Source organism: Tinamus guttatus, unplaced genomic scaffold, assembly GCF_059628265.1.
Source record: "Tinamus guttatus ecotype Peru unplaced genomic scaffold, ASM5962826v1 Tinamus_guttatus_pri_ptg000030l, whole genome shotgun sequence".
NCBI lineage: Eukaryota > Metazoa > Chordata > Aves > Tinamiformes > Tinamidae > Tinamus > Tinamus guttatus.
The window spans coordinates 2,278,973-2,305,981 of NW_028288564.1; the positions used below are offsets into that span (position 1 = coordinate 2,278,973).

Sequence of the window (27,009 nt, forward strand, 5' to 3'; positions counted from 1 at the left end):
TAATTGAAATATGCGTTCTTTGAATGCTGCAGCACTAATACTTATTCCAAATTGTATTTGGAATCCAGATTCGATGAGTGGTCCAAGAGAGTGTCTTATTTGAACTTCTCCCATTAGGTTTCTCATTTGACAGAACTGTTTTAATTCAATAATGGACTGATTGATCGCTGGAAAGTAATCTTGTTTGCCAGTGCAACAAGAATCCATCAGCATGAAAGCAGCAGAGTTGATAGGTCCCCTATGAACCCTAAATATCTTGGTCCATTACCTTTTATGTTATTTAGGAAGTAGAGCTTCCAGTACAGTTTTCACAAAGGCAGGAAAGCCTATAAGTACTGCTGTAATTTTGTGTTTTAGATCATCTTTAAATCATTGTGTTCATATATAGGTTTTATATCTAAGCTTTCTACTACCTCAAGTGAACTAGAGTCACACATATGACAAGCTTATAGAAGGCCTTTTTTGTTGAGGAGCCTGCTTTAATAATTGCTTTGCTTGTGGGGATGGAATGCTCTATCATGCTCTGTGATTATTCAGTTGAGCTTTTGAATGTATTAAGACTTTTTTTTTTAATAAAGTCAAATAGCCTCTTTAATACTATAGTGCAGACTAGGGTCCAGACAGCCTCTCCTGCCTGTTAGTGGGTTGTTGTATCTGAAACAAGTACATTTTCAGTTCTCACTTCTGCCATTCATTAGGCAAACAGAATATTTGTTATGTTTTCTGGGGAGAGAGGGTGGTAGAGATATCAAACAAACTGCAGGATGAGGGCCTCTCTTCAGTATGCTTTTTTTTTCCCTTTTCCTCTAATATTGCCTCCAGAATCTTCCCATCCTTCTCATTAGAAGAGATATATAATTGTTGTGTAAAATAGAATACTACATATTTTGCAAAGAAGTGGGTGAGACTGGGTCTTCGCTGTGACTTGGGTTTGAGAGAGAAGGCGAAAGTTAAAAATACACACTACCAGTTAATAAGAATCAGGTTGTGTCTGGACAGGGTTCAAGAAAGCTGTGGAAAGCACAAAGTATAGAATAACTTTTTTCAACTGATTTGTTTGCTGCTAAGTTCAGGGAGGGCCTTTTGTCCCTTTGGGAAAAACAATGAGGAAAAAAGTGTTTTTATCCTTTATATGGAAGGCAGGAGGAAAACACCAGGTAGATGCAGTTCAGAAGAGGGGTAAGAGGTGCTGCCTGCAGCCACTCTTGGTATGTACCATGTGGTACCTTGCTGTGTAACAGGGATTTTATTTAAGAATGAGGCGTACAAAGCTATCTTAAAAGAGAATACTTCTATAACCCCTTTCCGGATCTTTGTGTTACAAGCCCCTTATTCTTCCTTTCTTGAAGATACTTCAAAAATAATTTTGGTATCATCAGAACACAATTATTTTTCCCTGTGCAGTAATCATGATCAAACTGATAAAGCTGGCCCTTCGTTGGGCAGGCGGTTGGACCAGACGATCTCCAGCTCGAGTTATCTGGTAGCTGTATGTTTGTTCTGTCTACTTTAAATTGCCTTTGAAAATAGGAGAGCCTGCATCCTCTAGGCAGGTAACATGAAGAGGTGGAGAGGAGTTATAGAGATGTTCCCATTGCAAAGTCATGCCAGAATGACAGTTCCTACTTGGGCATCTCTGTTTTTATTAATCAATCTTAAATCAGTCATTTTTTTTTTCCTTTCAGTCTTTTTAAATATTTTGGGCCAGTTCTTAGGAAGCAAAGATTTGTATAACAGAGCTGCTGTCATCTCTGGCAGGCTGATTGATGTTAACCAGGGATGCGAAGATTTAAATTCCCTTGATATTGAACACCATTCCCATTCCTGGAAATGATCCGTCTCGATTAAGTGGATAAGCATGGTGGTGTATCTTTATGCTTAATTGACCTATGTTCTATATATATTGTGAATACTTATGGTAAATAGAGGATTTAAATATTCTCAAAGAACACCCTGAAACCCTTAGTGGAAAAAAAATAGAGCATTTTAGCTACTGGAGGGAACAGTTTCATTCAATATATTTTGTGGAAGCATGATAATTTTAAATTGAGATTTACATTTCTGGAAGTACTCGCTAAAACTGATGCAAAAGCAATTGTAATAGAAAAGATAGTCATTTCAGAGGCCTATCCTAAGTGACGAAAGCTGGTGATTAGAGTGAATCAGGTTAGCTTCTCGTGGTTGCTAGCTTGTATAAAAGGAAAAATATTATTTATGTTAACCATATGTAAAAAAATAAATACTGTGTATGAATTTTGTTTGGCAAAAATGACAAAATGGCACAAATGACCTACTCAAAGTAGCACGTTTAGCTTAAACATGTATCTTCTGTTTTTTTTCAACATTACAATACCCAGCAGGTGGCACTGCATTTTTGCTTTTGCTACTGGAAAAATTGTTTCCTCTTATTTATCTTTTTGCACTTCAACTGATCAGTGTTATTTGTAGTTGCTAAGAAAGATTTGAAATCGGGAAATTAGAAAATTGGATAGATCCATTTAACCTAAATTATCTGTATAACTTAGTACATGAAAATGGATGAATATATATAATGTATGCACTGGAACTTAAACATCTAACAATTTCTTTGAAAAAAGAATGTGAGTACTCCATTCAGATGATCCAGCTCCTTTGTTAGAGGATTTCTAGATGGCAAAATCAACACAGTCTCAAAAGATGTCAATTTGTATATATATTTTTTCTCTCATATGTAAAACACTGTACAGGCTCCATTTCTTTTTAAGTTTAAGTATATGGGCTATAGTCAGATTTTTTGTCCACTCTTTTGAGTTAAAGCACAACAAATGTATTAAGGAACAAATGCAGGCAGAGGATTTTTTTGGTTTGTTTGTTTGTTGTTTTTAATACAATATCTGCAGCACCACTCTCAGAATAACCATTCCAGTATTGTTTAGTAGAACTGTGGTTATATTTTTTTTTCTGCTTGTCTTTGGTATCTTTCAGCAGACTACCTGGCTCAGGCATTTGATTCCCTTTGCGTAGACTTGAAGACAGATGAAGGAAAGTCTTTATTTTTGGAGTACCAGTGTGTGCCTGTCTTACTAAATCACTTAAAAATATCCAGCAAAGGTCTGCTTTCCAGTGCTCTTGATGGATTACTTCAGATGACCATGGAGTCTGGTAAATTTGCTTTTTTTAAAAAAAAAATACAGTTTTAATAAAATGATGAAAATGGATGAGGTAAGCGTAAGTACCAAATGAACATTAACATGATTCCTCTGTACAGATAATCAGGTCTAGTGTTAGCATGCATTTCTGTCATGCAAATACCCCAAAAACGTAAACTGTATTTCTGAATTTATGTTAGTTCCTTGTCTTTTCTTTCCCCTCTCAGCATACATGCTTTATATTTTACCCTGCTTGATTTCTGATTTTCTGGTGTGAGTTTTGTTGTTGTTGTTGTTTGTGTTGGCTAACATTCATTCCCCTGTTCTACCTTGCTGTCTTTTTGCCGATGGATACTTTTCTTTGAAGTTTTCTGCTTTGCTAGAGCAGTCATTTCATGTACAGCCTGACAGCAGATGAAGATAAAAAAAAAATACGTTTTTTACTGGAAATCTTTTTCTGATTTGAGGAGCAGCTCATCCCTAGTTATTTCCTACTAATAGGAGACAGCTTGTCTACAGGAGATAGTTATTTTTCACTGGAATCTGCTCTGCCCTTTTGAAAGGTCAAGGTGATTTCTCAAGTGATTAAAGACTAAGTATATGATAGTATATGATAACCTCTTAGTAGGTACATTCCAGTGCCATGTTGAATAAACCTTATTATTTCTTCAGTAAAAATCACTCGCTGTCTTAGATCAGAGGAGTGGATAGTAACAATTTTTTATTTTACTTTCTAGCTTCTTTTCCTGACTGTGAGGTTAGTATACTCTTACACTAAATTATTTAAGTTCAGTGGTTTAGAGGATTTCAGCTTCCTAGTAGCTGTAAAGATATTTTTATTAAAGATATGTAAAGATAATTTTATACAGCTCTGTCTTTTCTGTACTTGAAAGTTGGATTTACAGAAGTGCAGGAAAGCTTATTTTGGAAATCATGGAACAAAATTTCATTTTAGTGCGTTTACTTCCTGTGATAATATTTAATCAGATATTTATAGCATCTAGTTCTGCAAATAGTCTGTTTCCGTATGTACTCGCACTTCCTTGCCTGATTTCCTTGGCAGTAAATTAAAAAACAGTAATGTTAGGTCAGCGTGCTGTATTCAAAACATTGTTCAAATTATGTTACTCCAAAGACTCCTAGTTAGAGGGGGATAGATGCTTTTTTTTTTTTTCTGTTAGATCTTTTATTTTGCAAGAATGAAAAGAATCAAGAGCAGAGATGGAGGAATAATTAATTCTTCAGTATATTCCCTGACAGAGCAGCTGATCTAGCTAGATCAGCTAGAAGATGGTCCACACCATGGCTTTAGGGCACTTCAGAAACTGAACAGAAATGCATGCAGCTGATTCGTTTCCTTATTTCCTCCTGGAAAGCCAAATAATACGTTAAATGTTTTTCACTGCTCTGTGCTTGGTAGGCTTGGCATAGCATTTAACAAGGAATTGTATGGTAAAAGATCTGTAGCATCGTTTTTTGGTACTTTAGAGATGCCATATTTCTTTCCAGACTTTCTTTGCACCCAAAACTAGCTTGGCTTCTCATGGGCAATATTTGGGAAAGAGTAAAACAGAAATGATCGGTTAAAAAAAGTCTAATAAAGAGCAGTAAATCAGGAATTGTTTGGCAGAGATCTTCGTCTTTTGCTAAGTGTGTGTTGATACTAACCATGTTCTTCTGTCAGGGTAAGGCTAACTTTATTAAAGCAAGTAGTCCATTTATGAAAAGCCTCCCACAGAGTGGGAAGAAGTAAAACCTGTGTGGGGAGAGGCAGATGACAGCCAAAGTCTCTGTGTATCATGCCTCCTTGCGTGCAATGTGCCCATGCATGCTTTTGGATGTATGGGCACCTCCGTGCCCTCAAGACTGTTGCTGATGAAGATAGCTATCAGAATGGGAGTTAAAAACATGAAATACTACTGCCATTTTAAGATTATGTTCAAAGAGTAAGGAAACTCTCTGCTTATTAAGAATTTGAAGGTCCTCTATGACTTCAGTTCCAGTGTGAAGGAGGAAGCAGATGATACATTTTTTGCACTGCTTAACTTGGCTGTGCGAGCTACAAAGCAAAAAGCATAGGCTGGCACACAAATGGCCCTCCCCAGCTCTTAGTAACAGACTTTCTTTCAGGAAACTTGACTTGGAATCACCAGATCTAGTGAGTGCAAGAGAGTTTGGGTAATGTTACATGTAGTTTCAGTGAGTTCCTACTCTTGAGTTACCTTTCCCATGCACATCTTTGTGACAAGATACTGTTGAAGGCGCATGTTCATTTAGATGATAGAAGAGCAGTAAATTATCCACAGTATTCAGGGCTTAAACATTTTATTCTTATTGCAGAAATACCAACTTGTTTTGACCCTCTGTGTGTCAGCAAGTCCATTTACATTCTTACTGATAACACCATTTGACATCATTTTTGGATCCACAAGATACGCTCTCAGCCTTCAAGACGCTTTTTTTGTTCATCCCTCTATATTACATTTTATTTCAGATTGGAACGTTTTCAGTCACTACCAGGATCAAGTTTTGCACTTTCATCTTTGATTCCACATTAGTGAGTGCTTACCACATTCCACAAGAATGATGCCAGACTAGTAGATCTCATAAACCAACTCTAAGCTCATTTAAAACTATAGATAAAAATATGCCCGAGGTCCACAGCTTCGTGCACTGAATACAAGTTAACTCAACACAAACCGTTCAAGAGTAGATAAAAACAGTGCATCTAGTCAGCTAGGCCTTAGAGACACAGTGATTATTACATTTGTGGGGAAAAAAAAAAGTGCAGGTGAATGAAATCTTATCCGATTGCTTCCTCTGTTAGCAGATACCTAGAAACTTCATAGCTGAAATTCAGCTGTAAGTAATTGTTAGGGTTATGTTTTTGTTTCATATTGTTTGTGTGGTGAACTCATTGGCAACCTCTGGATGAGCTGTTTGAGTGGTCTAAATTGAATGATGAATGTGGTCATCTGTCTTCAATGGAAGCAATAGGTTGCTTCTAAATTTCAAGGTGGGGAGAATTAACATTTTATGAACATGACAGTAGAAAGTCAACTCAGTTGGAATATTTTATCCTTTTTCTCTTAAAACATTGTTCTTATATTTTTGTCTAAAAATGTTAATAACAGTGAATAGACTGGTGTTCATTTTGAATAACTGGTATATATAAACATAATAACTAAGGGCTATTTTAGCTGTTTTTACTGTAGCTTTCTCATCAGTGCTGTCTTTGTTTCATGGTCACACAGGATGAATACTAGCGCAAATTTGTCATTTTCAGGCTCTTATTTGACTCCCAGACCATCTTTATTTTCTGAAAGGTACCCATATTTCCATGCTGCAAAGTAGAATCAAGGGAGCAAGTCCTTCATGCTCTTAGAATGATGTTGCTTTGCAAGAGTCCATCTAATGAATGCAGTACTATTCAACTTAATGCTTCTTTGATCTCATCATGATCACATGTTCTTCGTTTATGGTTGGTCTGACATCTTTTTGGTATTCCAAGGAATAAAGAGGGACCAGATAAATTCCTCTTCATTTGACAAGCAAGAAAGTTTTTTGGAAGTACCTAAGGTTTTTAAAGATTTTCTTGCCTCCTGTAGGCACTGGCCTAGCAGACTGCCAAGCTAAGCTGTTTGGGTTTTAGCTCCATCTATTAGCTGTGAAGCAGTCTAAAGCTGGAAGGAACCTAGCAAAATGTCTGATTGCAGACGGACAGTTTATTACTGGCAGATTTGAAAACTTTTTGTGTCATAAAAATGTTTGCACAAGGCATCATCAGAAAGCCCACAGTTTTCTACTAGCTTTGCGGAATGTATGAAGGTTTTGCAGGTATAAGGACATAGACATTTTTGAATAAACTGAAATAAAGCTTTCTCTGAAAATATTGTCCAAAAAAGTACATTTCATGTCTTAATAAACTTCAGCTGAATGTGTTCAGAGAGATTTCCAAATTCAGTGCTCTGACATCCTTTGAAATGTTGAAAGTAAAATGTGTTAAAACTGCTAAATATTGATTTGTTTTGATTTGGTTGAATGGCTAACAATATATTTATTCTTTGGCATAGTTCTTAACATTTCACATTTAAACTGCTATGAAAATTAAAGTTTAATAAAATGATAGTTTCTTTTAATCATTCAGATTATTATAGGTTTATACCAGTGGCATCCAAAGCTACTTCATACCCTGAAGTCCTTTCTATATGAGTACAAATATCTTTCCTCAGCAGATATTGTTTCTAGGCCTGTAGTTGTAGATCAAGAAGAAAAAATCCTGTGTGCTACATATGCAACATATTTGACCTCAGCAGGAAAATGTCTTCTGGGAGTGAAGAAGAGCATGACATCCAATAGTATGAAATCAGCCTGTAGCTGAATACTTATCATATGCTATCTTGTTAAATACTCTGGTTCCTGTCTGTCTCATGCAGCTTATTGTATTTTTTTAAGCTATGAGTTAGTTAAAAGGGTGTAGTAACCTTTTAGTCATTTACCAAAAATATCAGTTGTTTAACCATAGTCTGATTCTGATTCACATACTGCTTTTAGCAGAGAACTGCCTATCAGCTTCACTCTTTCAGTTCTACCCAAGGCAGCATGTATTCTAAATTTCTTGTGCAAAATTGCTCATTTCTGGCATATAGGATTGGTGTGTTGCTTGTCTTATGTTCATTCACAGAAATCAAAGTTTATTCATGCATTAAACATTCCCAGGGCATTGGCCTTGGCTTATTACTGCGTCTTCGACACAGTACAGAAGTTACAATTACTTCCCTATTTTTCATTTACCAGGAAACTCGTTTACATTAGTGTATGCCTATTCAAAAATTGCATATTGAAAAAACAATCTATAAATGAGTCTGTGCTTATCGTAAGCTAAGGCATGTTGTGATAAAGCTTAAATCCAGTTTCTTAACCATGTTAATGCAACAAATTTTTTAGGACTTTAAGCATATATTCACTAAACATGACTCTTTTTTTCTTTTGAGAGAGAAAATATTCTGGTCATGCATATAAGCAATTCTGTATCCAGATTTACCTGTTTCATGGGAGAGCTAATTCATTTCATTAGGGATGCTAGTTAAGTCAATGGAGATACAAAGATTGTGTCTATAATAAGCTATTATTATTATTATTTACTTGTAAACATTTTTTTTTTATGTGGACTGCCAACATGCACACTCCCAGTGTATCTTCTGCTCTTCCTTTGAGTTGGTATGCATCCTTAAAAATGCTAGAACCGGTATCTCTAAAAAGCGAATGTGTAGAATCTGTCAAAGAAATGCTGGTGAATGTTTTTGTGTGTATGTAAATAATTGCTTTTTTGTTTGTTTTTTGTTTTTGCCTGAGCATTTTGAGATTTTTAAGGACTACAGCCATTTAAGATAAGAAATGAAAATGCCTGTCATCTTAGGTTAAATTTTAACCGCATTTGTGAGCCTATTGTTTTTACTGATGGCTTTATAGGATTGAAGGTTTTCAAGTGAGGTTATTCTGCAGCATTGAAAGGGTAAAAATCAGGTCTGTAAGGGAAGGTTCCCCCCTCTACAGCCTATATGAAAGGCAGGTGTGATATTATCCTGAGGAACAGTGTTTGAAGCTAAAGCAGGAAGAATGATTTATAGCTTATGTGGAATAAACGTTGAAATACAAACTACTTGAAAGGAAATCCTTCCTCCGCCTTACCTTCCTAAATTTTTATTCTTTCTTCTGAAAACAGCAAATCTGTTGGATTAATCTTTTAAACACAGGTAAGTATGTTTAGCTAAATACAACCGATGGTAATGTTAGGCCTGTGTATTACAGGCAGTTTTCAAAAGTTGAGAAGAAAAGGATGCACCAAGAGTTTTCTGATACTTTTGCCAATTCATTGCAGGCTTAGTTTGGATGTTTTGATGAAATAAATAGTTACAGTCTTTAAATATGAATACATAAATGGTGTGAGCTCATTAACTTCTACTGAAGTCATAGTAGCCTTCTCTCTAATAAGAAAAAAACAAGTCTGTAATTCTTTTCTTCTTGTTCTAGTAACGAATTTATAATGCCTTAACCATTTTGAGTTTTAGATATTCCCATTTCATCCACTCCAAAATCAGAAATAAAGCAGACTCTTAAAAAATATTTAGAGTAGTAATACTGGACTTTATGAGCACCATAACCATTTGAAGGCAGATGTGAATGTTAACCTTTTTTTTTTTTTTCTATTCCTACACATTTTTATGAATACTTTAGAACAATAGAGCTTACTAAAACAGGATTTTCTTTACTATTATTTGCTAAACTTATATTTTTGTATGTTATTTTCAAATACTTTTCCATAAAATGGCATAATTTCAAACAATTAGGTATAATTAAGTTAAAAAATTAATACACACTGCAGAGCAGCTCTTCTTAGTAGCAAACTTTTCTCAAGCTTTCAAGAATTGCGAATACTGTAGTTGGACTAACTTGTTTCTTTTTGTTTGTTTCTTTCTGATCAGTCCTTTTTCTGTTCCCCCTAGATCTTTTGTGGCATTAATAGTCCTGCAAGGTTTTTCGTCTTTTAAATAGAGTTCTTTTCGTGCTTTAAATGCAGCTTCAAAATGACTTTTCCAGATATTTTGTGAAAGCATAACCTTTTTTTCCCTGCCTTATAAATGTTTTGGCTTTAATGTGTACAGAATCCCAGAATGGTTGAGGTTGGAAGGGACCTCTAGAGATCATCTAGGCCAACCCCCTGCTCCAGCAGGGACACCCAGAGCACGTGGCACAGGGTGGCATCCAGGCGGGTTTGGAAGATCTCCAGAGAAGGAGACTCCACAGCCTCTCTGGGCAGCCTGTCACGTGCTCTGTCACCCTCACAGGAAAGAAGTTCTTCCTCACATGGACGTGGAACTTCCTGTGTTTCATTTTTTATCCATTATCCCTTGTGTGGGGGCCTGTCGCTGGCCATCACCGAGAAGAGTTTGGCCCCATCCTATTTACATTCTCCCTCAGATATTTATACATGTTGATAAAATCCCCTCTCCCTCTTCTCCCCTCTCCATTTTGTTTTACATGGAAAAATCTGTCTTTCATCCTCGTATATTTTTGTCAGGTAATATTATGTATGGACCCATATAAAGATACTGGAATCAAACAATTAAGGAATAATTAATAAGGGTGAATTTACTGTGTCTTGTTAAATACTTAGCTATCCAGATATCCTTTTATTATCCCAGTGGCAGTTTTTGGCTTGGTCAACTTCCTCCATCACTTCTCTGTCTTTTGATCTTTTAATAATTTGCTCTTAGATTACTTCCGTAATGTTTGAGTAACAATAATATTACTCAAACTATGATTATATGTGAATATTTTCTGATGAATGAGTATGCAGTTAAACAGCACTGCTGGTAGGAATCAGCTTCGTGCTTGGTCAGCTAAATTTAGATGTCTGCAGGTAACTGTCCTGCATTATAGTCTTGTTTTGAACTACCCATTTTAATGAGTGGAGTTTAGTGAGTTTAAAGCTCAATGGAAGTGCCCAGAAGTGGGTGTCTGGCATTGTTTGTCGTTCGCTAGGTTCAATTGTCATGTGAGAATGATGGTGGTCACCCTGTATTCTGTTTGCATGACCATCCTGCACGTCCTAGGAAAGTGTCTGAAGGACAATTCGGATCACCCTGAGGGCAGCGCATATGAGTGATGAGCTGAATTGCTCCTTGGTTTCTCTTGACTCCGGGTCAGCCATGTGGACACCTGCGCTTCAGGTGCCTTCAAGTTAAGTGGGATCGCAGCCTGCCTCCAGCAGGCTTTACTGTCTCTCAGCAGCTGGGTTTGTGGTGAAACAGAAGAAAAAACATCAAGTTGCTCAACTCTTACAGGTGCCTGTGTTGTAGACTGTTGTTTATCAGTAACCTGTAAGTTATAGTACTATTTATTTTTAAGCGCTTTTGTGATCGGAAGCATTAATGAACTTCTCCACACTGGTAGACAGTGCTATTGTGTGTTTTCTATTCTCTGGCAGATTCTGATAAAAGTTTGGCAAAACTTAAATCCTCAATTTAGGCTTGTCATTCCAGACAGTCTTCATTTTCTCAGATGAAGAGGTTCTAGATATAAAACAGAACTTTCTGGATAGCTAAAGCTGGTGAGATTGTATGCTGCTAGACAGAGATTACTTCGACAGTAAATTTCAAATAAATTTTGTCCGTGATTTTAAATCACACTTGTTCAATGACAGTCTACCAGTCAAGCTGTTAATGCAACTACAATGTGTTGCAGTTTTTAAAGAATGTTAGTGGGAGAATTTGAAGATTATTTTAAATAGTGCTGAAGTCCTGACAAGATAGATGATTTAGTTTTTCTAGAATATGTAATAGAAAATTGTGCAAGTATAAAAGACCAAAATAAATATTTTAAAAATGTGAAGCTATTGCTTTCTTTTAGTTGGGCAGATTGAAGATTCATTTAAGTAATGTTGTTTTTGGAGGTTTTTTTGATTCATTTGTTTTGTATCACACCTTCTGGTGCACGACCTGCAAAAGCTTATCCTAAGTGAATTTGTAGACAGTGTACCAGAAAAAAGTCCATTTAGGGGTGCATCTTTATCAGTTTGTTTTCATATAATTGACTTTGTGAAATGTAGCAAGTTATTTCCACTTACTCTGTTATGTAGTAAAAATTCCTCTGTTTTAAAAAGTAATGTATATCCTATATGTTGTTTTGCAAACCTAACAGTGAAAGAATTTTTATACTGTACGTATATCTTTTAAAATAACATGTTTTTAAGGGACCACTGTGAATAACTCAGGAAAAAAAAATGTCCTAGTCAGCTGAATGCAGTATTCATTTCCCTTTGTAGAAAGGATTTGAAGATTTCTTATGACTATTTAAGGGATATTTATGGGAACAAATTGTAGGACCTAGGTTTTGACCACAGGAGAATGCTGTGGGGAGCATTCTCCTCTCTCTCTCATTAGTCCGTATTCAGCTGAGTCAGAAGCTGGGTTAAATCAAGGAAATTTCTAAGGCCATTTCTTGTTTTAACAGACAGTAGGAAAAAACTTTTCTCTTATTTTGCTTCTTGAATGTCAGTATTCTTATACAGAATCATAGGATCATTATGGTTGAAAAAGACCTTCAAGAGCATTGAGTCCAACCAAAAACCCTTTACCACCCTGCCTGCTGAACCATATCACTAAGTGTCTCATCTCCACATTTCTTGAACTCTGCCAGAGACAGTGACTCCACCACTTGCTGGGCAGCCTGTTCCAAGGCTTCACTACTCCCTCCATGTAGAAATTCTTCCTAATGTCTGACGTGAACCTCTCTGGCACAACTTGAGGCCATTTCCTCTTGTCCTATCGGTAGTTATTCTGGAGAAGAGATCGACCCCTGCCTCGCTACAACCTCCTTTCAGGTAGTTGTAGAGAGTGATAAGGTCTCCCTGAGTCTCCTCCAGACTAAATAACTACAGCTCCCTCAGCCGTTCCTCAGAAGGCCTGTGCGGCAGCCCTTTCACCAGCTCTGTTGCCCTTCTCTGGACACCCTCCAGCATTTATTCTTTTTTGGCTCTTACCTTTCTTATAATATATTATGATAATATTTTGGTAGATGAGATACCGTTTGGATTCGTGTTGCTAAAATAGATTTTATTACTTCATCAGTGGAGCAGTATATTTTCCCCAGACCGTTTCATTTTCTTGGCAGCATACAATCATTTGCAGGGACTCACACAAACTGTGGAAGAATTCCACAGAGCTCTAGCTGCTGAATGATAACACAATTTGTAGTACTTGAACAGAAGGTTATCGCTTGCTGCTATCTCTGAAAGTTTTGACTTCAAATAGTCTCAAGTAATAGAAATGTAGTGATATGAATTGCTCTAAGAAGGCCCTTTTTTTTTTTTTTTTCCTGCAGGTGTTCATTAAACCTATTTGTTTATTTCTAGGAAATCTGCGAACTACATCCATTCATAGTTTTGTGGCCTCTTTTCATGGGTATTTTCAAGTTAGACTTGCTGTGAGGTGGCGTCACCATAAAGAGAACTGAATTATAGGTTAATGATTTTTTTCAGCTTTTTCACTTCTGTTTTTTTTTTTTTTAAGAACTTTGAAGTAATGTTATGTAGAACATCAAATAAAGAGCACTGGATCTTCAGTATATATTAATCCATTGGGCCATTTATTGGTGTAGCCCAATGACATGTTGTTGTTTTGCAAAAAGCGTATTTTGAAAGATCATCTTCCTAACAGTAAGTTCTAGGAGTTACTGTGTCAATGTTGAATATTAAATACAAATCCCTTGCCTGAAAAAATTGTTTAAGCTCTCAGGCTGACCTTGTAATTGCCAAGTTGATATTTTTAAGCCCTGTTCCAAACAGCATTCTGTAATGTAAGCTGTTCTTCATGATTTTATATCAGTAAGCTTCCGGAAATAAATTAAAACCTTGAATTCACTCCAAGGCTACTTGTTACAGCTAATAAGTTTTATGTCCTTGGAGAAGGAAAAGGGGAAAATTTTAACCAAAAAAACACCTAGTATTTTCTGAACTGATAAAAGCATCTTGACATCCTATTTATAAATTACAGTGCTCAGTGTATGTGCAAAGAGTTTTTGTTATGTTCGTGTTTATAGCTTTAGTCATTCTAGTTTCTTATTACTTGTGATATTTAAAGCATGTTTAACATTAGGCAAACATTAAAATATTTTCCTCACATCTGTTTTCTTCTAATATGAATGCTCTATGTGAAATGAAAAACATAACTGCATTTATTAAAGGTATCAGATGTTACGTATTTTCTCTATGGTTTTGCCATAAATCAATCTATATTAATAAGAATAAACAAAAAGGTAATGAAAGGGAACAGGTATTTGTACTGCATTGTAATGTGAGTAAATTGCAGGGAACTGGATAAAGTGCAAGATTACACAGCATGGCAATATTAAAATAGTGGATGGTGTTTTAGGGGAGTTTTGTTGATATCCCTGTTCTTACGCAGCTGCGACATTTTTACCTATCAATTATTGTTTTGCTTGCTTCTTAAGAGCATTTAGAAGTTCATCTGTCCTGCTCATCTGCACAGGCTGTCCCTATCCATGCTGTTGTGCCACAGCTTAAAATACTTGTTTTGCCCAGCTCGATGTTCCTTTCACAGGATAAGAGGAAAGAACTGTGAAAAGTGTAATGAAAAAACATGTTCAAGATGAGAATAATAATTCAAGTCTTAATTGCTGTTTCCAGTTTTCTTTTGTTCTCAAGGGAGTAGTGTTTGGTTAATATAATTACCAACAAGGGTCAGATCTCTTAGGAACTTAAGTTTATTTTAACTTCCAGTTTAGCATCATGTGCCCAGTACAAACCCTCTTATTATATGGTTCAAATAGTTGCACAATATAGGGCATTAGAAATGCTCTAAAGCTATGAAAAGCTGTGTTACCTTTCCCTGTACCAAGTTCTGTGATAAAACTGATTCTTTTCCTTTACAGATTCCCTGCAGCCTTTCCTGGAAGCCTGCAGTAACGAATCCTTTTTCCGTACATGTTCTGTATTACTTCGAACACCTAAGCTAGATCTTCAGATTTTGGAAAAGCTCTGTGTGATACTGCAAAAGCTCTCCAGAATAAAGTAATTTTTATTTTCATCATTATTCAGATAATTGCAGAATTCTCTTGATTATTGTTACATCAGGAAACTTGGAGATCTTTCTCCTTTTTCAAAAACTCGTCTCTGTTTTGCTGTTAATTGGTTACACAGTGGACAGTGCTGGACTTTCTCTGATAATGTTTAACTTAAAAAAGGCTTGTCGCAGATGTGCTGGACAGGTCTCTCAGTTTGCTCGTAAGTAGCTCTGTTCTAGCTTCCAGAAAACATACTGAAAAATACTAATCTGTAGAACAAATGTTCCTTATGTATGAAGATTACCAAAATGCTTAGAAGGGAAACCTTTCCTTTCTCTCTCACCTTTGATTATACTCAGGTACTCTGTAGAAAGCCACCTTAAATAGTTGGTCTCTTATGTGACTTCGGCCTAAGTCTGTCTCATCAGTTTTTATTTCTTTCAAAAACAAAATGTAGAATCTTTAGCTATTTTGCAGTCTTCTGGAAATGCTAGTCTGTATTAGATATGTTCCTGTTACTGTAGTTAGTTCACTAATTTGTTGTAGTAAAGATCTTTCTCATATCAATGTATTGTGCTGTTGAGCACCACTGGTGCATTACCACTGGTGCATTACTTTATAGGATTGTTTCATTTATAAAATTGGGTATTTAAACCGAGCTGTGTTTTTGTGTTAGAGTTGAAGATGAATGCAAAGCTGAGGTTTTCCTTTGACTTTCTTAAAAGTAAAATGTGAACTCTGGAAAAACTTGTTTTCAAGTAAAATGATCTAATCTAATTTCAACTGGAAAAAAAATAAAAGTGAAACATGTTCAGAATATCCAATTATTTAAAGCTTAGCATTTATTAAAGAAAACCTCACAATACTGACATTTGCTGAATCTTCATTGTGAATCTTCTTTGAAATATTCTGATATGTAAGTTATATCTATTCTAGATTTTTTGTTGTGTTTTAAGTTTACCTTAATTTCATGTATCTGTCCTACATCCCTGCATTTCCTGTATCTGTTTAGTTTTATATTTTAGAACCTTTAGTGTTGAAACATCTCTGTTATCAAATGACAATTATTTTATGTATAATCTTTTGCAGAAGTAATAAGAAGATGTTTGAATTGTTTACTCTTCACCTAATGATCCAAGAACTGCAGAGAACAACACACCCGGATCATGCCTTTCTCTGTATAAACCTTAATTCAATTCTGTTTAATTTGGGACTGGCAAGGAGTAACTCTCTTGCCTCCAGTCCAAGCACAAGTCACTAGAATTATCTTTCAATCTAATTGTTTTTCTGTATAGTTTGTACCAACTCTGTGTTACATTTAAGTATTTGTCTGAAACCTTTTTTTACTGTTTTCTATAAATAAATGCATTAAAACCTCAGTTTTGTATGAATTCGTGTGCATTATGTGCCATCTTACTGATATCAATGGATTCAGAAAAGGGAAAAATAAGTAAAAATGCAGAGACTTTTTAAATGTTTTTTTAAAAGAGTCTATTGTTGCTGTTTTTCTGAGCAACTCAGTTAAGTCATGAAATATGATCCCTTCAACTAAAGTTGTATATCTTGAGTAAGAATAACACAATCCCAAAAGGGTTAAAGTTGGAAGGGATCCCTGGAGATCATCTAGTGCAGCCCTCCTCGCTCAGGCAAGGTCACCTGGAGCTTCATTGCCCAGGAGTTTGTTCATCCGGCCTTTGAACAGCTCCAGGGAAGGAGACTCCCCAGCCTCCCTGGACATCCTCTCTCAGTGTCTATTACCCTTGCAGTAAAGAATGCCAAGATCTCCCTCAGCCTCTCCCCGTAGGAGAGGTGACCCCCCCCTTCCATCATACCGCTGGGCTCGCTGCAGTGGCCCCACAGCCCTCATACCGGGACACCGCTCCAGACGTGGCCTCACCGGGGCTGAGGGGAAGGGAGCGGGCCGGTAATGCCAGCCTTCTCTCATGCTTATGGGCACTAGTTACCTTTTACTCTTCAGAAGTTTTAAGAGTTCATTCATTTCTTTCTATGATTGGTAAGTAGCAGGCAGATATTTTCTAATTCTTCAAGACTGTTTTTAGTGACAAGTTTTGCTTTAACTAAGCCTGACATTGATTTGATATGTTAAATATATACTTTTTTTTTCCATTTTGATGCCAATTTCCTAGAGCTTTCTTTGTGTTTGTCCCATTAAGTGTTTCAGCTTGCTTTATTTGAATGAAAGTTTCTTATAACTTTTTATTGTAATGTCTCTGGAAATGTTAACGAAAACATTTTGTCAAAAGTCTGGCTGCAAAAACCCCTAACATAAAATCATTATTACTGCTATAATTTATATATAATAATATATATATATATATAATTTTCTAGACAATTTTCATTCAGTCTGTTAATATGCTTTCTGAGCATCAGGTGAATATTCTGTCTTGTGTGCCAGTAGTTCACTGTTTGGAAGTTCTCAACCATAGAAAATAGGAAACTTCTACAAAATTGAATTTAATCTTCCATTTCCAGTTTCTGATTCATCATTCGTACTGTAACTTCTGAAAGTCTTTAATGGTAACTTTGAAACTGTGGTTAAAATGTAAAGATCTGCCATATGTTAGTCTTTGGTTAACACTGGCAATCAGTAAAAAACTTCAGTTAGATGTTTTTTTCCCTTGTGTTCTTTCATGTTTTGCCTTTGTATTTTTTTTCCAAAAGTCTTTGCATGGAGTCTTTGAAATTAAATTCTAACAGAGAACATTTTGCAGCAATCTGACTTCCATTTCTCACAAGCTTTTCTAAAAATGAGCTCTGCAGCAAATGTGGCGCCACGTATGTTCTGAAGACGGAGCAAGCAGTGTGTACCAGTTTTGGGTGTGGAAAAAAATTGGGCAACTTATAAGTAATGCTGATCATAGATAAAAGCTTTTGCTCGCAGTGGATTCCGTTTGGAATAAATATGTTCATCGGTAGTTTCACTTTCCTGTTGGATTTGCCAGCAACGCCAGAGCTTGTGTAAAACTTTTGGCTAGAGACAAAACCCTCTTTATTTGGTATTTCTAGTCTTCCTGTACTGCGCTTTCTTTGCTTACTCATTAAAAATACTAGAAAATCGGCAACCTGAAAAAGCCGTATCAAGTTGTTCGGCTTCCTGCATCTACAAGAACGGTAATTTTGTTCTTGGTTTTCCACGTGTTACCACTGTGTGTGTTAAAATACTACTCTTCTCATGGTAGCAATTTACAACACTTAAATACATCTAATAATGGTGAAGAAATATAATGTGGTAAAGAAGTGCATAAAATGGGCAGGCGTTCACTATTGGTCTCATGTGCTTTGTTTAAAAAAGTTAAGTGTCTGCAGTCAGAAAAGATGAATGGCGGTTTCATAGAATCATAGAACCATAGAATGCTTAGGGTTGGAAGGGACCTCTAGAGATCATCTAGTCCAACCCCCCTGCATACGCAGGGTCACCTACAGCACGTGGCACAGGGTGGCATCCAAGCGGGTTTTGAAGATCTGCAGAGAAGGAGACTCCACAACCTCTCTGGGCAGCCTGTTCCAGTGCTCTGTCACCCTCACTGTTAAGAAATTTTTCCTTAAGTTCCTATGGAATTTTTGGTGTTTCAGTTTCCAGCCATTTCCTCTAGTCCTATCAGTGGCCACCACTGAAAAGAGACCATCACCGTCCTCTGCACTCCCTCCCTTGAGGTACTTACAGACACTGATTAGATCCCCTCTCAGCCTTCTCTTCTCCAGGCTGAACAGGCCCAGCTCTCTCAGCCTCTCCTCGTAGGGCAGGTGTTCCAGGTCCCTGATCATCCTTGTAGCCCTGCGCTGGACTCTCCAGAAGCTCCACATCCCTCTTGTACTGTGGAGCCCAGAACTGGACACAATACTCCAGATGCAGCCTCACTAGGGCTGAGTAGAGGGGCAGGATCACCTCCCTCGACCTGCTGGAGACGCTCTTCTTAATGCACCCCAGGATCCCATTGGCCTTCTTGGCCACGAGGGCACACTGCTGCCTCATGGTCAGCTTGTTGTCCACCATGACACCCAGGTCTTTCTCTGCAGAGCTGCTCTCCAGAAGGTCAGTCCCCAGCCTGTACTGGTGTCTAGGGTTATTCCTCCCCAGGTGCAGAACCTTGCACTTGGCCTTGTTGAATTGCATGAGGTTTTTCACCGCCCAGTTGTCCAGTCTGTCCAGGTCCCTCTGGATGGCAGCGCAGCCCTCTGGGGTATCGGCTACTCCTCCCAGTTTGGTATCATCAGCAAACTTGCTGAGGGAGCACTCTGTGCCTTCATCCAGGTCATTGATGAATAAATTGAACAGGACTGGACCAAGGACTGACCCCTGGAGGACACCGCTAGCTACAGGCCTCCAAGTAGACTCTGCACCGCTGATCACCACTCTCTGGGCCCTGCCATCCAGCCAGTTCCTAATCCATCTCACTGTGCACTCATCTATCCCACACTTCTGGAGCTTACCCAGGAGGATGTTGTGAGGGACGGTGTCAAAAGCCTTGGTGAAGTCGAGATAGACGACATCCACCGCTCTCCCCTCGTCTATCCAGCCGGTCATTTCATCATAGAAGGCTATCAGGTTAGTCAGGCAAGATTTCCCCTTGGTGAATCCATGCTGACTACTCTTGAGCACCTTCTTGTCCTCCATGTGCCTGGAGACAACAGCCAGTATGAGCCGTTCCATCACTTTTCCGGGGACGGAGGTGAGGCTCACTGGCCTGTAGTTGCCTGGGTCCTCCTTCTTGCCTTTTTTGAAGACTGGCGTGACATTGGCCTTCTTCCAGTCTTCTGGCACCTCCCCCGTTCTCCAGAATCTTTCAAAGATGATGGAGAGGGGCTTAGCTATGGCATCTGCCAGCTCCCGCAGCACTCTGGGGTGCATCCCATCAGGGCCCATGGATTTGTGGGTATCGAGGTTCCTTAGGTGCTCTCTGACCCAATCTTCCTCTACCCAGGGCAAGTCTTCCTCTCCACCAGCTTCTTCTCTTGTCCCTAGGGCCTGGGGCTCTAATGGGCTGCCAGGTTTTCACGTTTTATGATCCTGAATGCTTATGTTAAAAAGTGAAAAAAAAAATTCTTAAATCTGTTGAATATTCATGAAACTGATGCATTAAGGATGAAACTGGTGGTTTTGATTTTAAATGGAATTTAACTAAGCTGTGGAGAAAAATACCAGTTCTTGATTTCACATTCATATTATGGTAAACATAGGCATATCAAGAAATATATGATTTGCATAGATGAATATGAAATGTCTTATGAAAAAGACACTTCTATAAATTTGAAAGCTTTAGTAAAGTTACGAAATGTGCATGTGGCTTGTGACTGAGAGTAATAATTTTTGAGTGCACAGATTTTTTTAACATGAAAAATGAGTCGTGAGCATTTGCTAGTAGAGTTATAGGGAGGCTAGATTTGCAATGACAGATGTAGATGTTTTTTAAAGACAGTTGTTGACAGACAATTTACACTAGCTCCTGAGTATGTTATCGAAAGCTTTTTAGTGGCCAGCCCAGCTATATATATATTTCTGTATGTTATGTATGTGTGTATATATATATATATAAAATACAATTCATTTGTTGCCCTGCCTATTAAGCACAAATATTTATTTTGGTCCGAAGCAATATTTCCGTGACTGTGTCACATCGCAAATTACTGCTTCTTAATGGTTAAATAGCAGCTCTAGTACTTGTACACAAGCCAGGTCCATAAAATTGGTGGCTGTAGTACTACTAATGATAGCCGTGAATAACACAATATTCCTATTACTACATTACCCCCATAAGGTTATCCTCAGCTTAATGAAATGGCATCCTCAGTGCTCTGAGTTGTAGATAAAGAAATTTTAAAAAAATCCTCCTTAATTGAAAGAAAATATTATGTGGTGCTAGACTTTCAACAAAGAGCATAATAATCCAGCCATCAGCTTTCTGGACAATAAAATGCCTCGAGGGGGATCAGAGAATAATTAACTTGTTGCCAAATTCTTTTGATGTTGTCCTTCCAAACAAACTGTATTTTAGTATGTGAATTCAAGAGCTATTTATATAAGAAATGTGAATAAAGCCATTTTCTGTTCCATGGTCTTTCGCAAAATGTAACACTTTGCTTGGATTCTGTCCAAGAGTGACTCCATCCTTTTTTCACAACAGCCTTGCATACCAAGGCCACATTGCAGAAACAGAAGCCCAACTCTTGTTGGTAATGCCTTCTATTCCAGTTGTCTTTCTGCTGGGCTGTCGTTAGTGTTACCTATTCCAGATTTCTTAATCATTTTCAAGTGGTGGATTGGATTGGAAAATTACTGTGTGTGATACTAACTTGGGTCCTATGTATTTTTACAGGTATTTAGAGGCTTGTATTTAGAGCAGCCTCTCCCACCATCTCTAAGAAAAAGGATTTTGCTTTGAAGGTCGTGGACAAATGAAATCCTACCTGCGTATGACCTGGGAAGCAGCTAATCACTGGCATCGTCTGCAGCAGACCCGGCAAGGGCTCCTTCCACGGGAGAAGCAGTTGGCAGGTCTGGTTTCACACAACAGTGACAAAAAAGAATTAACATTTTTTCTGTGCTTGAAGAGTGGTTGAAAATGTAATATTTTATACTAACATAGATTAATACCTGAAGCGAAAGGTACTATGCATTATAAATCATATGACAATAAATAATCAGGATAACTTGTTTGCATGTGGAAGAAAAAATATATGCAATACAATGTATCTAAAATGAGATATAGACTGTGACAGTGTATTCTTATCCTGTTTATATTATTGATTTCTGAGAATATCTCTAGGAAATCTCTCCAACACATGGTAAGGATGTGAGCTCTGCATTATCACAGGAGTATGCGGATTGTTTGGTTTCTGCATGGAGCCGTTGTACCTCTAGGGCACGATTTCCACTTGCATTAGGGTTTTCCCCCCAACTCTTTAAATACACTTCCCTGATAATAAAGAAGAGAAATTAGCCCGCAGACTTCTTCCTTAACCTTTGTACCTTAACAGTTTATCTTCCGACTCACACAGCTGGGCCTTTACATCTGTCCTTATCTCATGGATGCAGCATTAATGGCTCCCAACTATACAGCAGAGAGGAGGGCTTCTGTGGCTGCTTACGCTCCAAAGCTGAGAGTTGTCCTCCTTTGCAGTGCACTTCACCTCTGCTGCTCCTTTTGGCTCTCATTTTCACCATACCAGGACTACCAGCTATTAGACTCTATGTAGAACCAAGTTCCTGACTGCAATTGAAGATTAGAGAGGGCATACTGACCAGTGTGAGAAGCTGAATGGGAGGCAGAGGTCTTTGAAGGAAATAATTATTCCTGTGTTACAATAAGAAATGCTCCAGAGTCATCCAAAAGACTAATAATGGGGTTAGAAAGAAATGTATCTATAGAGACACAACTGAGTGCGCTCTCTAGTAATCCCTGGTGATTTACACTGGCTCTAGAAGGACTTTTGGGGAGGTCTTGACTTGACCAGAGTTGACTGGCCCTTAAGTCTTTTTTTGCATAAGCATTTTTTAGGATGGAAAGGTCTTTTAAGCTGGGTTTTATAAATTATTCTTATAAATAAGAGGAACAAATTTCAAGAAAAAAAATATAGAAAAGGCAAGATACATCAAAAAGAAAATAAGAGGCCTTGTCAGTAATATTCTGCCTGACCCATTGGATCCTTGGCAGAGGAGTTTTCAATTTTATTCTGCTCCATAAAGTTTCTGCTTGCAGCAAATTCTGCCACCTCTAGTTCCCAGAAAAGTCAGGGAATTCATCACGATTCCTTGAGGCCTCGCTGTGTGTCTGGCTCTGCCCCTCTCAGCGATGCCCTGTTCCTGCTGCCCTGTGGTGTCCTCACTCAGGCTCTCCCACCTCACCTCCCTGAGACCTCTCTTTATGCTGGCATGTTCAAAGGTGCTTTTCTTTTTTTCTCTATCCAGAGGAAAAGCCTGAGGCAATAAATGGCAATCAGGACAACATAAGGCAGTAGCCTCTCCTTGTGAGCTGTTGCCTTTTAAAGGAACACAAAGTACCGCAACCGTCAAAGACAATTCTCTGTTATCGTAAAGTTGACTTAGACTGTTAGTCAAGTCCTTCTTCATAAAGTATTTCTTATGAAGTGACATTATGCTCAGGTTTCCTGTTCATCAGAATTTTAACATGAAACAGTTTACATCTCTATTTTTCTTCCTGATCATCATGCAGGAAAGCCCATGATGGTATAAGATATTTTACTGTCCTTATTTTGATAGGGTACACTTAGACTGTTAGGCACTTGTTGTGATGATAAGACAACATATTGCCAGAGGTGATTAAAATAGATCTACAGCTGTGCAAAGACATTCTATGGGGCAGCTGAGTCGCACTGGCACAGAGTGCTTCTTGTAATGCGACGCAATCGTTTCTTCCCTGTTCAGTCTGGTCTTTCAGTCTTAAGTCAGAAAGCTGAAACCGAAGTTGAAAAAAAAGTATTTTTTTCTGAAACAAAAATACAAATTGGTTTCTTCACACCCATGAAGAAGGCAATCTGTGGTTGATCGACTACTTGCTGGAGTGGTAAAGAGTCACTTCAGAGCACAAATGGTGATGTTTTCTGCAGAATTTGGATTGTTGATGTAAGTTTGATTTAAGATTATATGGTGCATAGTGAACTTCTATTTGAGGTAACGTCTACAATAATAGATTAAATATCTGCACTATTCTTATGTTAAAAAAGGCAAAAAAGGTTTTGGATTCTTATTGCAACAGTATTATCATATTTAGGATAGAAGAGTCAATCATAGCTTTACTATGACCTTGTGTGTGCCAAATTTAGAGTAAAACTCAAGAACATTGTCACACAATGACAGAGAAATCAACTCTAATTACCCTTTAAGCACTCATCTGATCCAATAACTCACAAAGACTAGAAAACTAGTTGATCAAATTTATCATAGGACCAGATTCACTTTCATTCTACACTTGCTGGTCCAGGGTATTTCAGAGCTGTGTTTGAACTCGAATGCAGTGACACACCTGAAATACAGTGGTTAATTGCTAAGAGTCAACTCGTGTAACCTTTTACATGTGTAGAGTAGATCTCTGCATCAAGGCTTGTCACTCTAGTGACAAATCTTTGTAGCCAAGAAAGAATAACAGACATGTTTAGACACAGTTTATATTGACTGAGATGTCTGCTTTAGGTGGTACCTTTCTTAGGGGTGAATCTCACTGCAGGCAACTACTTTTGAGGAGGTACCTCCCAGTGTGCTGGCAGGACTATACAAGAATTAAAAATTCTTGGGAGAAGTGAAATAACTGGAAAAAAGTGAAATAAATCGAAATAAAGACACATCTCATAGATACTACCATGAGGTATGGCTTTTACGTTTGCTTGTTTTGTTTCATTATTTTATATGGTGGAAGGACATTTGAATCAGATTGAAACAAGTTTATGTTTTACCTTGTTAAGCCTGCAAGGCCAAAGTTTCCCGCTTGAGGGATTGACCATGAGCGCCTTCAGGCAGAGGCTGATGAAGCTGCTCAGCTCCAGCTACCTGCTTAGACAAGGCAGTACCTGTTGGAGTGCACGTTCCTGCTGCGGGAACTCCTGCAAAAATCCTGCAGAAGGAAGAAAACGGTAAGGCAAAACTCTGAACATTGTTTCCTTTCAAGTGCCTGGCAGACTCAAGATATTGTTGGAGCCTCTTGAACCAACAGAGAAAGAAAATATTCATAGTGATGGAACCAACACATGAATCTGGGCAAACAAAACTCCAACCCTATTAAAAAAAAAAAAAAAAAACCCAAGGAAGTGTTCCGTCCGTTTAGAAAAATGCCTGGTCTATGTGAAATGCACAGGAAGTCTCAGCTCGGCAGTGTCCGGGGAAGCTCAGCTTCCAGCGCTGTGTTGTGGACGCTGGCTGGCAGGCTGTTTATTAGCCAGATTGAATGAATGTAATTATTCTGTCACAAAATGAAAGCTTCCAAATCAGGTCTGATAATGTGGTGGAGTAGTGCTAGTTTAGGAATGTAAAATGTCAATATGTTTGAGAGTATTGCTGTGGTTCCATTACTCACTGGTCTCATGGCTGAGACCAGCTCTCAATACATACATGATTGGCAAACAGTTGCTGTTAGGAATTTAATATTTCCTAGTACTTAAAAGCTGAAATATAGAACCAGAACTATGCTGAGAAAGGAAAGATTTCTGCTTCACACTTTCTGGAGTGTGATGCAGGCAAACATTATCCTACTGGAATATAAAGGTTCCTTCATGTGTGTTACCCAGACACTCCCATACCAGGAATGTGCCTGCTGGGGCCCTGGGTAGCTTATTTAATTACAGGTTTAAAAGACAATATATAATTTAATTGAAGAAATGACTGCTACGACTCTGACCTCTTTCTTTTATTAGGATATTTTATGTTCATATTTTACAATATAATAAGTTATATATACAGCATTAGACAACATTATTTGGCAAGATCTACAGAATTTTTTTTCACTCCTGTACATCTTTTGTGTAATAATAAAAATACTGTATACTAAATAAAATAACGTTAAATAGTCTATGTTCACATTGGCACCATTGATTTCAAGACCTTAATTTTTCAAGGCCCCATAAACGTAATAAAAGAGGATTCCTGTGTTTTCTTTTAAAGAAATAAATGGTATGTACTATTATCTGTAACACAAAATATAGCAGTAACACTGTAGTTACACACTAACACATGGCGAATAGAATGTACATGCTAAAACTTTCTTCTTTTGCCCCTTTTTTATGTTTTCTTAGCAATGGACTAAAACTGCTGCTGTACGGTCTTGGAAATCTTGTTGAAGACTGCTAAATTATCAGCAAACCTAGAAATCTTACTGAAGCCAGCTGAAATCCACCTGAGTTTGGCATTGACTGCAAGATAGCAAGAATGTCATTTCTATTTTAAATATCAATCAGCTAGTTAAATCTTCAAATAAAGGCAACTTGCTGCTTCCTCTAAAGAAAAGGTAAAAATATAATCAAATTTGTCATATGCACATGGATAAAGAATGTATTACAATACCGAAGAAATGGTGGAAAAAGAAAAATGAGAAGGATAAGTTTTATAATGCAGAATGCGATTCCTCTCTAGTACACTACAAGTGCTGAAAAGATCAGTAAACAGAGGCAGTAGATGGTGACATTAAACACTCAGCACATAACTATGATACCAGTGTAGGTAAGGTTTAGTTTCCAAGTTGACCTTAGAGTAGATGCAGTTTCCAATACAGGATTCAGGATCAGAATTGGTATTTTTATAACGTTTTGTTCAGTCATGCATTTTGGAGCTTGCAGTATCACTTCACAGTTCAGTTTAATATAATGGTTGCATTTGTGGAAATCTGTCATTGCTTATTTTAATTATAACTTAACTGCATAGGTTTGGTAACTTGTGGCCTGTAAAACTTTTTAAGAGCTTTCACCCTAGAAAATTAGAGATTGGTTAATAGGAAAAAATAAGGTATTTTGTCATGCACAAACTCGAAATAAGCTTTAGAGAAATTATTTTTCATCTCACTGTGGAGTGTACGCTCATGTTCTACATTTACAAGAGAAGAGGATTTCAAAACCCCTTTTTCCTGTATATTTCAAGTGCTGCCGAAGAAACCTACTTTCTTTTTGTTCTCAGTGTAGAATGCATACTGCCATTGTCTGAAATTCCTCTGCTTGAAAAATAATTCAATACATTGATGTCATTACTGAAAAAAAATGTTCACTGTGATGGACAAGTTCTTTCGTTGCTTCTTTTTTGTAGTGGCTAAGAAGGGAAAAACTGTTGAGCTGCTGTCAGCTCCCAAGTATTCACTGTCAGCTTTCTGCGCACTTCCTAACCAGCATGTCGTCAGTAAATTAGCAGTTTGAACTTATAATTTCTGAAATGTCTGTATGGACCAAGAGTGCATGTACATGCATTATATACAGGGATTTGAAGCACTTCCATCTGGAAATTAGGTTGAAGCTTTTTTCATACAGTATAATGAGTTAATCTGAGGACTGCCTATATACACCTGTGCACATACTTCTAGATCAGCAAATCCATAGTAAATACAGATAACTAAACTGGTTATATATTAAGTGTGTTAAACCAATAGAAATGTACGTGCCTAATGTATATTTAATGGTACGGTAGCTGTACTGTTTTGTCTGTAACTATTATACTATTGAGTAAAGCTTTCTCCAACGCCAGGCAGGAAGGATATCAGCAGGGTGAGCTGCACATATACTCACACACAGACTTCAAAGTGGATGTTTGTGCCCACTGACTACCAGTAACTGTTTAACAAAACCA

The 27,009-nt window shown here is 37.6% G+C and overlaps 1 protein-coding gene across 1 annotated transcript in view; it reads left to right on the forward strand.

Moving 5' to 3' along the window:
* Nucleotides 1-16,093, forward strand: part of LOC104565364 (coiled-coil domain-containing protein 138) — a 20,664-nt gene extending 4,571 nt beyond the window's left edge. Inside the window, exons 5-7 of the mRNA XM_088530428.1 lie at nt 2,965-3,141; nt 14,583-14,721; nt 15,804-16,093. Coding sequence (XP_088386554.1) covers nt 2,965-3,141; nt 14,583-14,721; nt 15,804-15,975 — 488 coding nt within the window. The 3' untranslated portion in view covers nt 15,976-16,093. The remainder of the gene's footprint in view (nt 1-2,964; nt 3,142-14,582; nt 14,722-15,803) is intronic.
* Nucleotides 16,094-27,009: the final 10,916 nt, after the last annotated feature.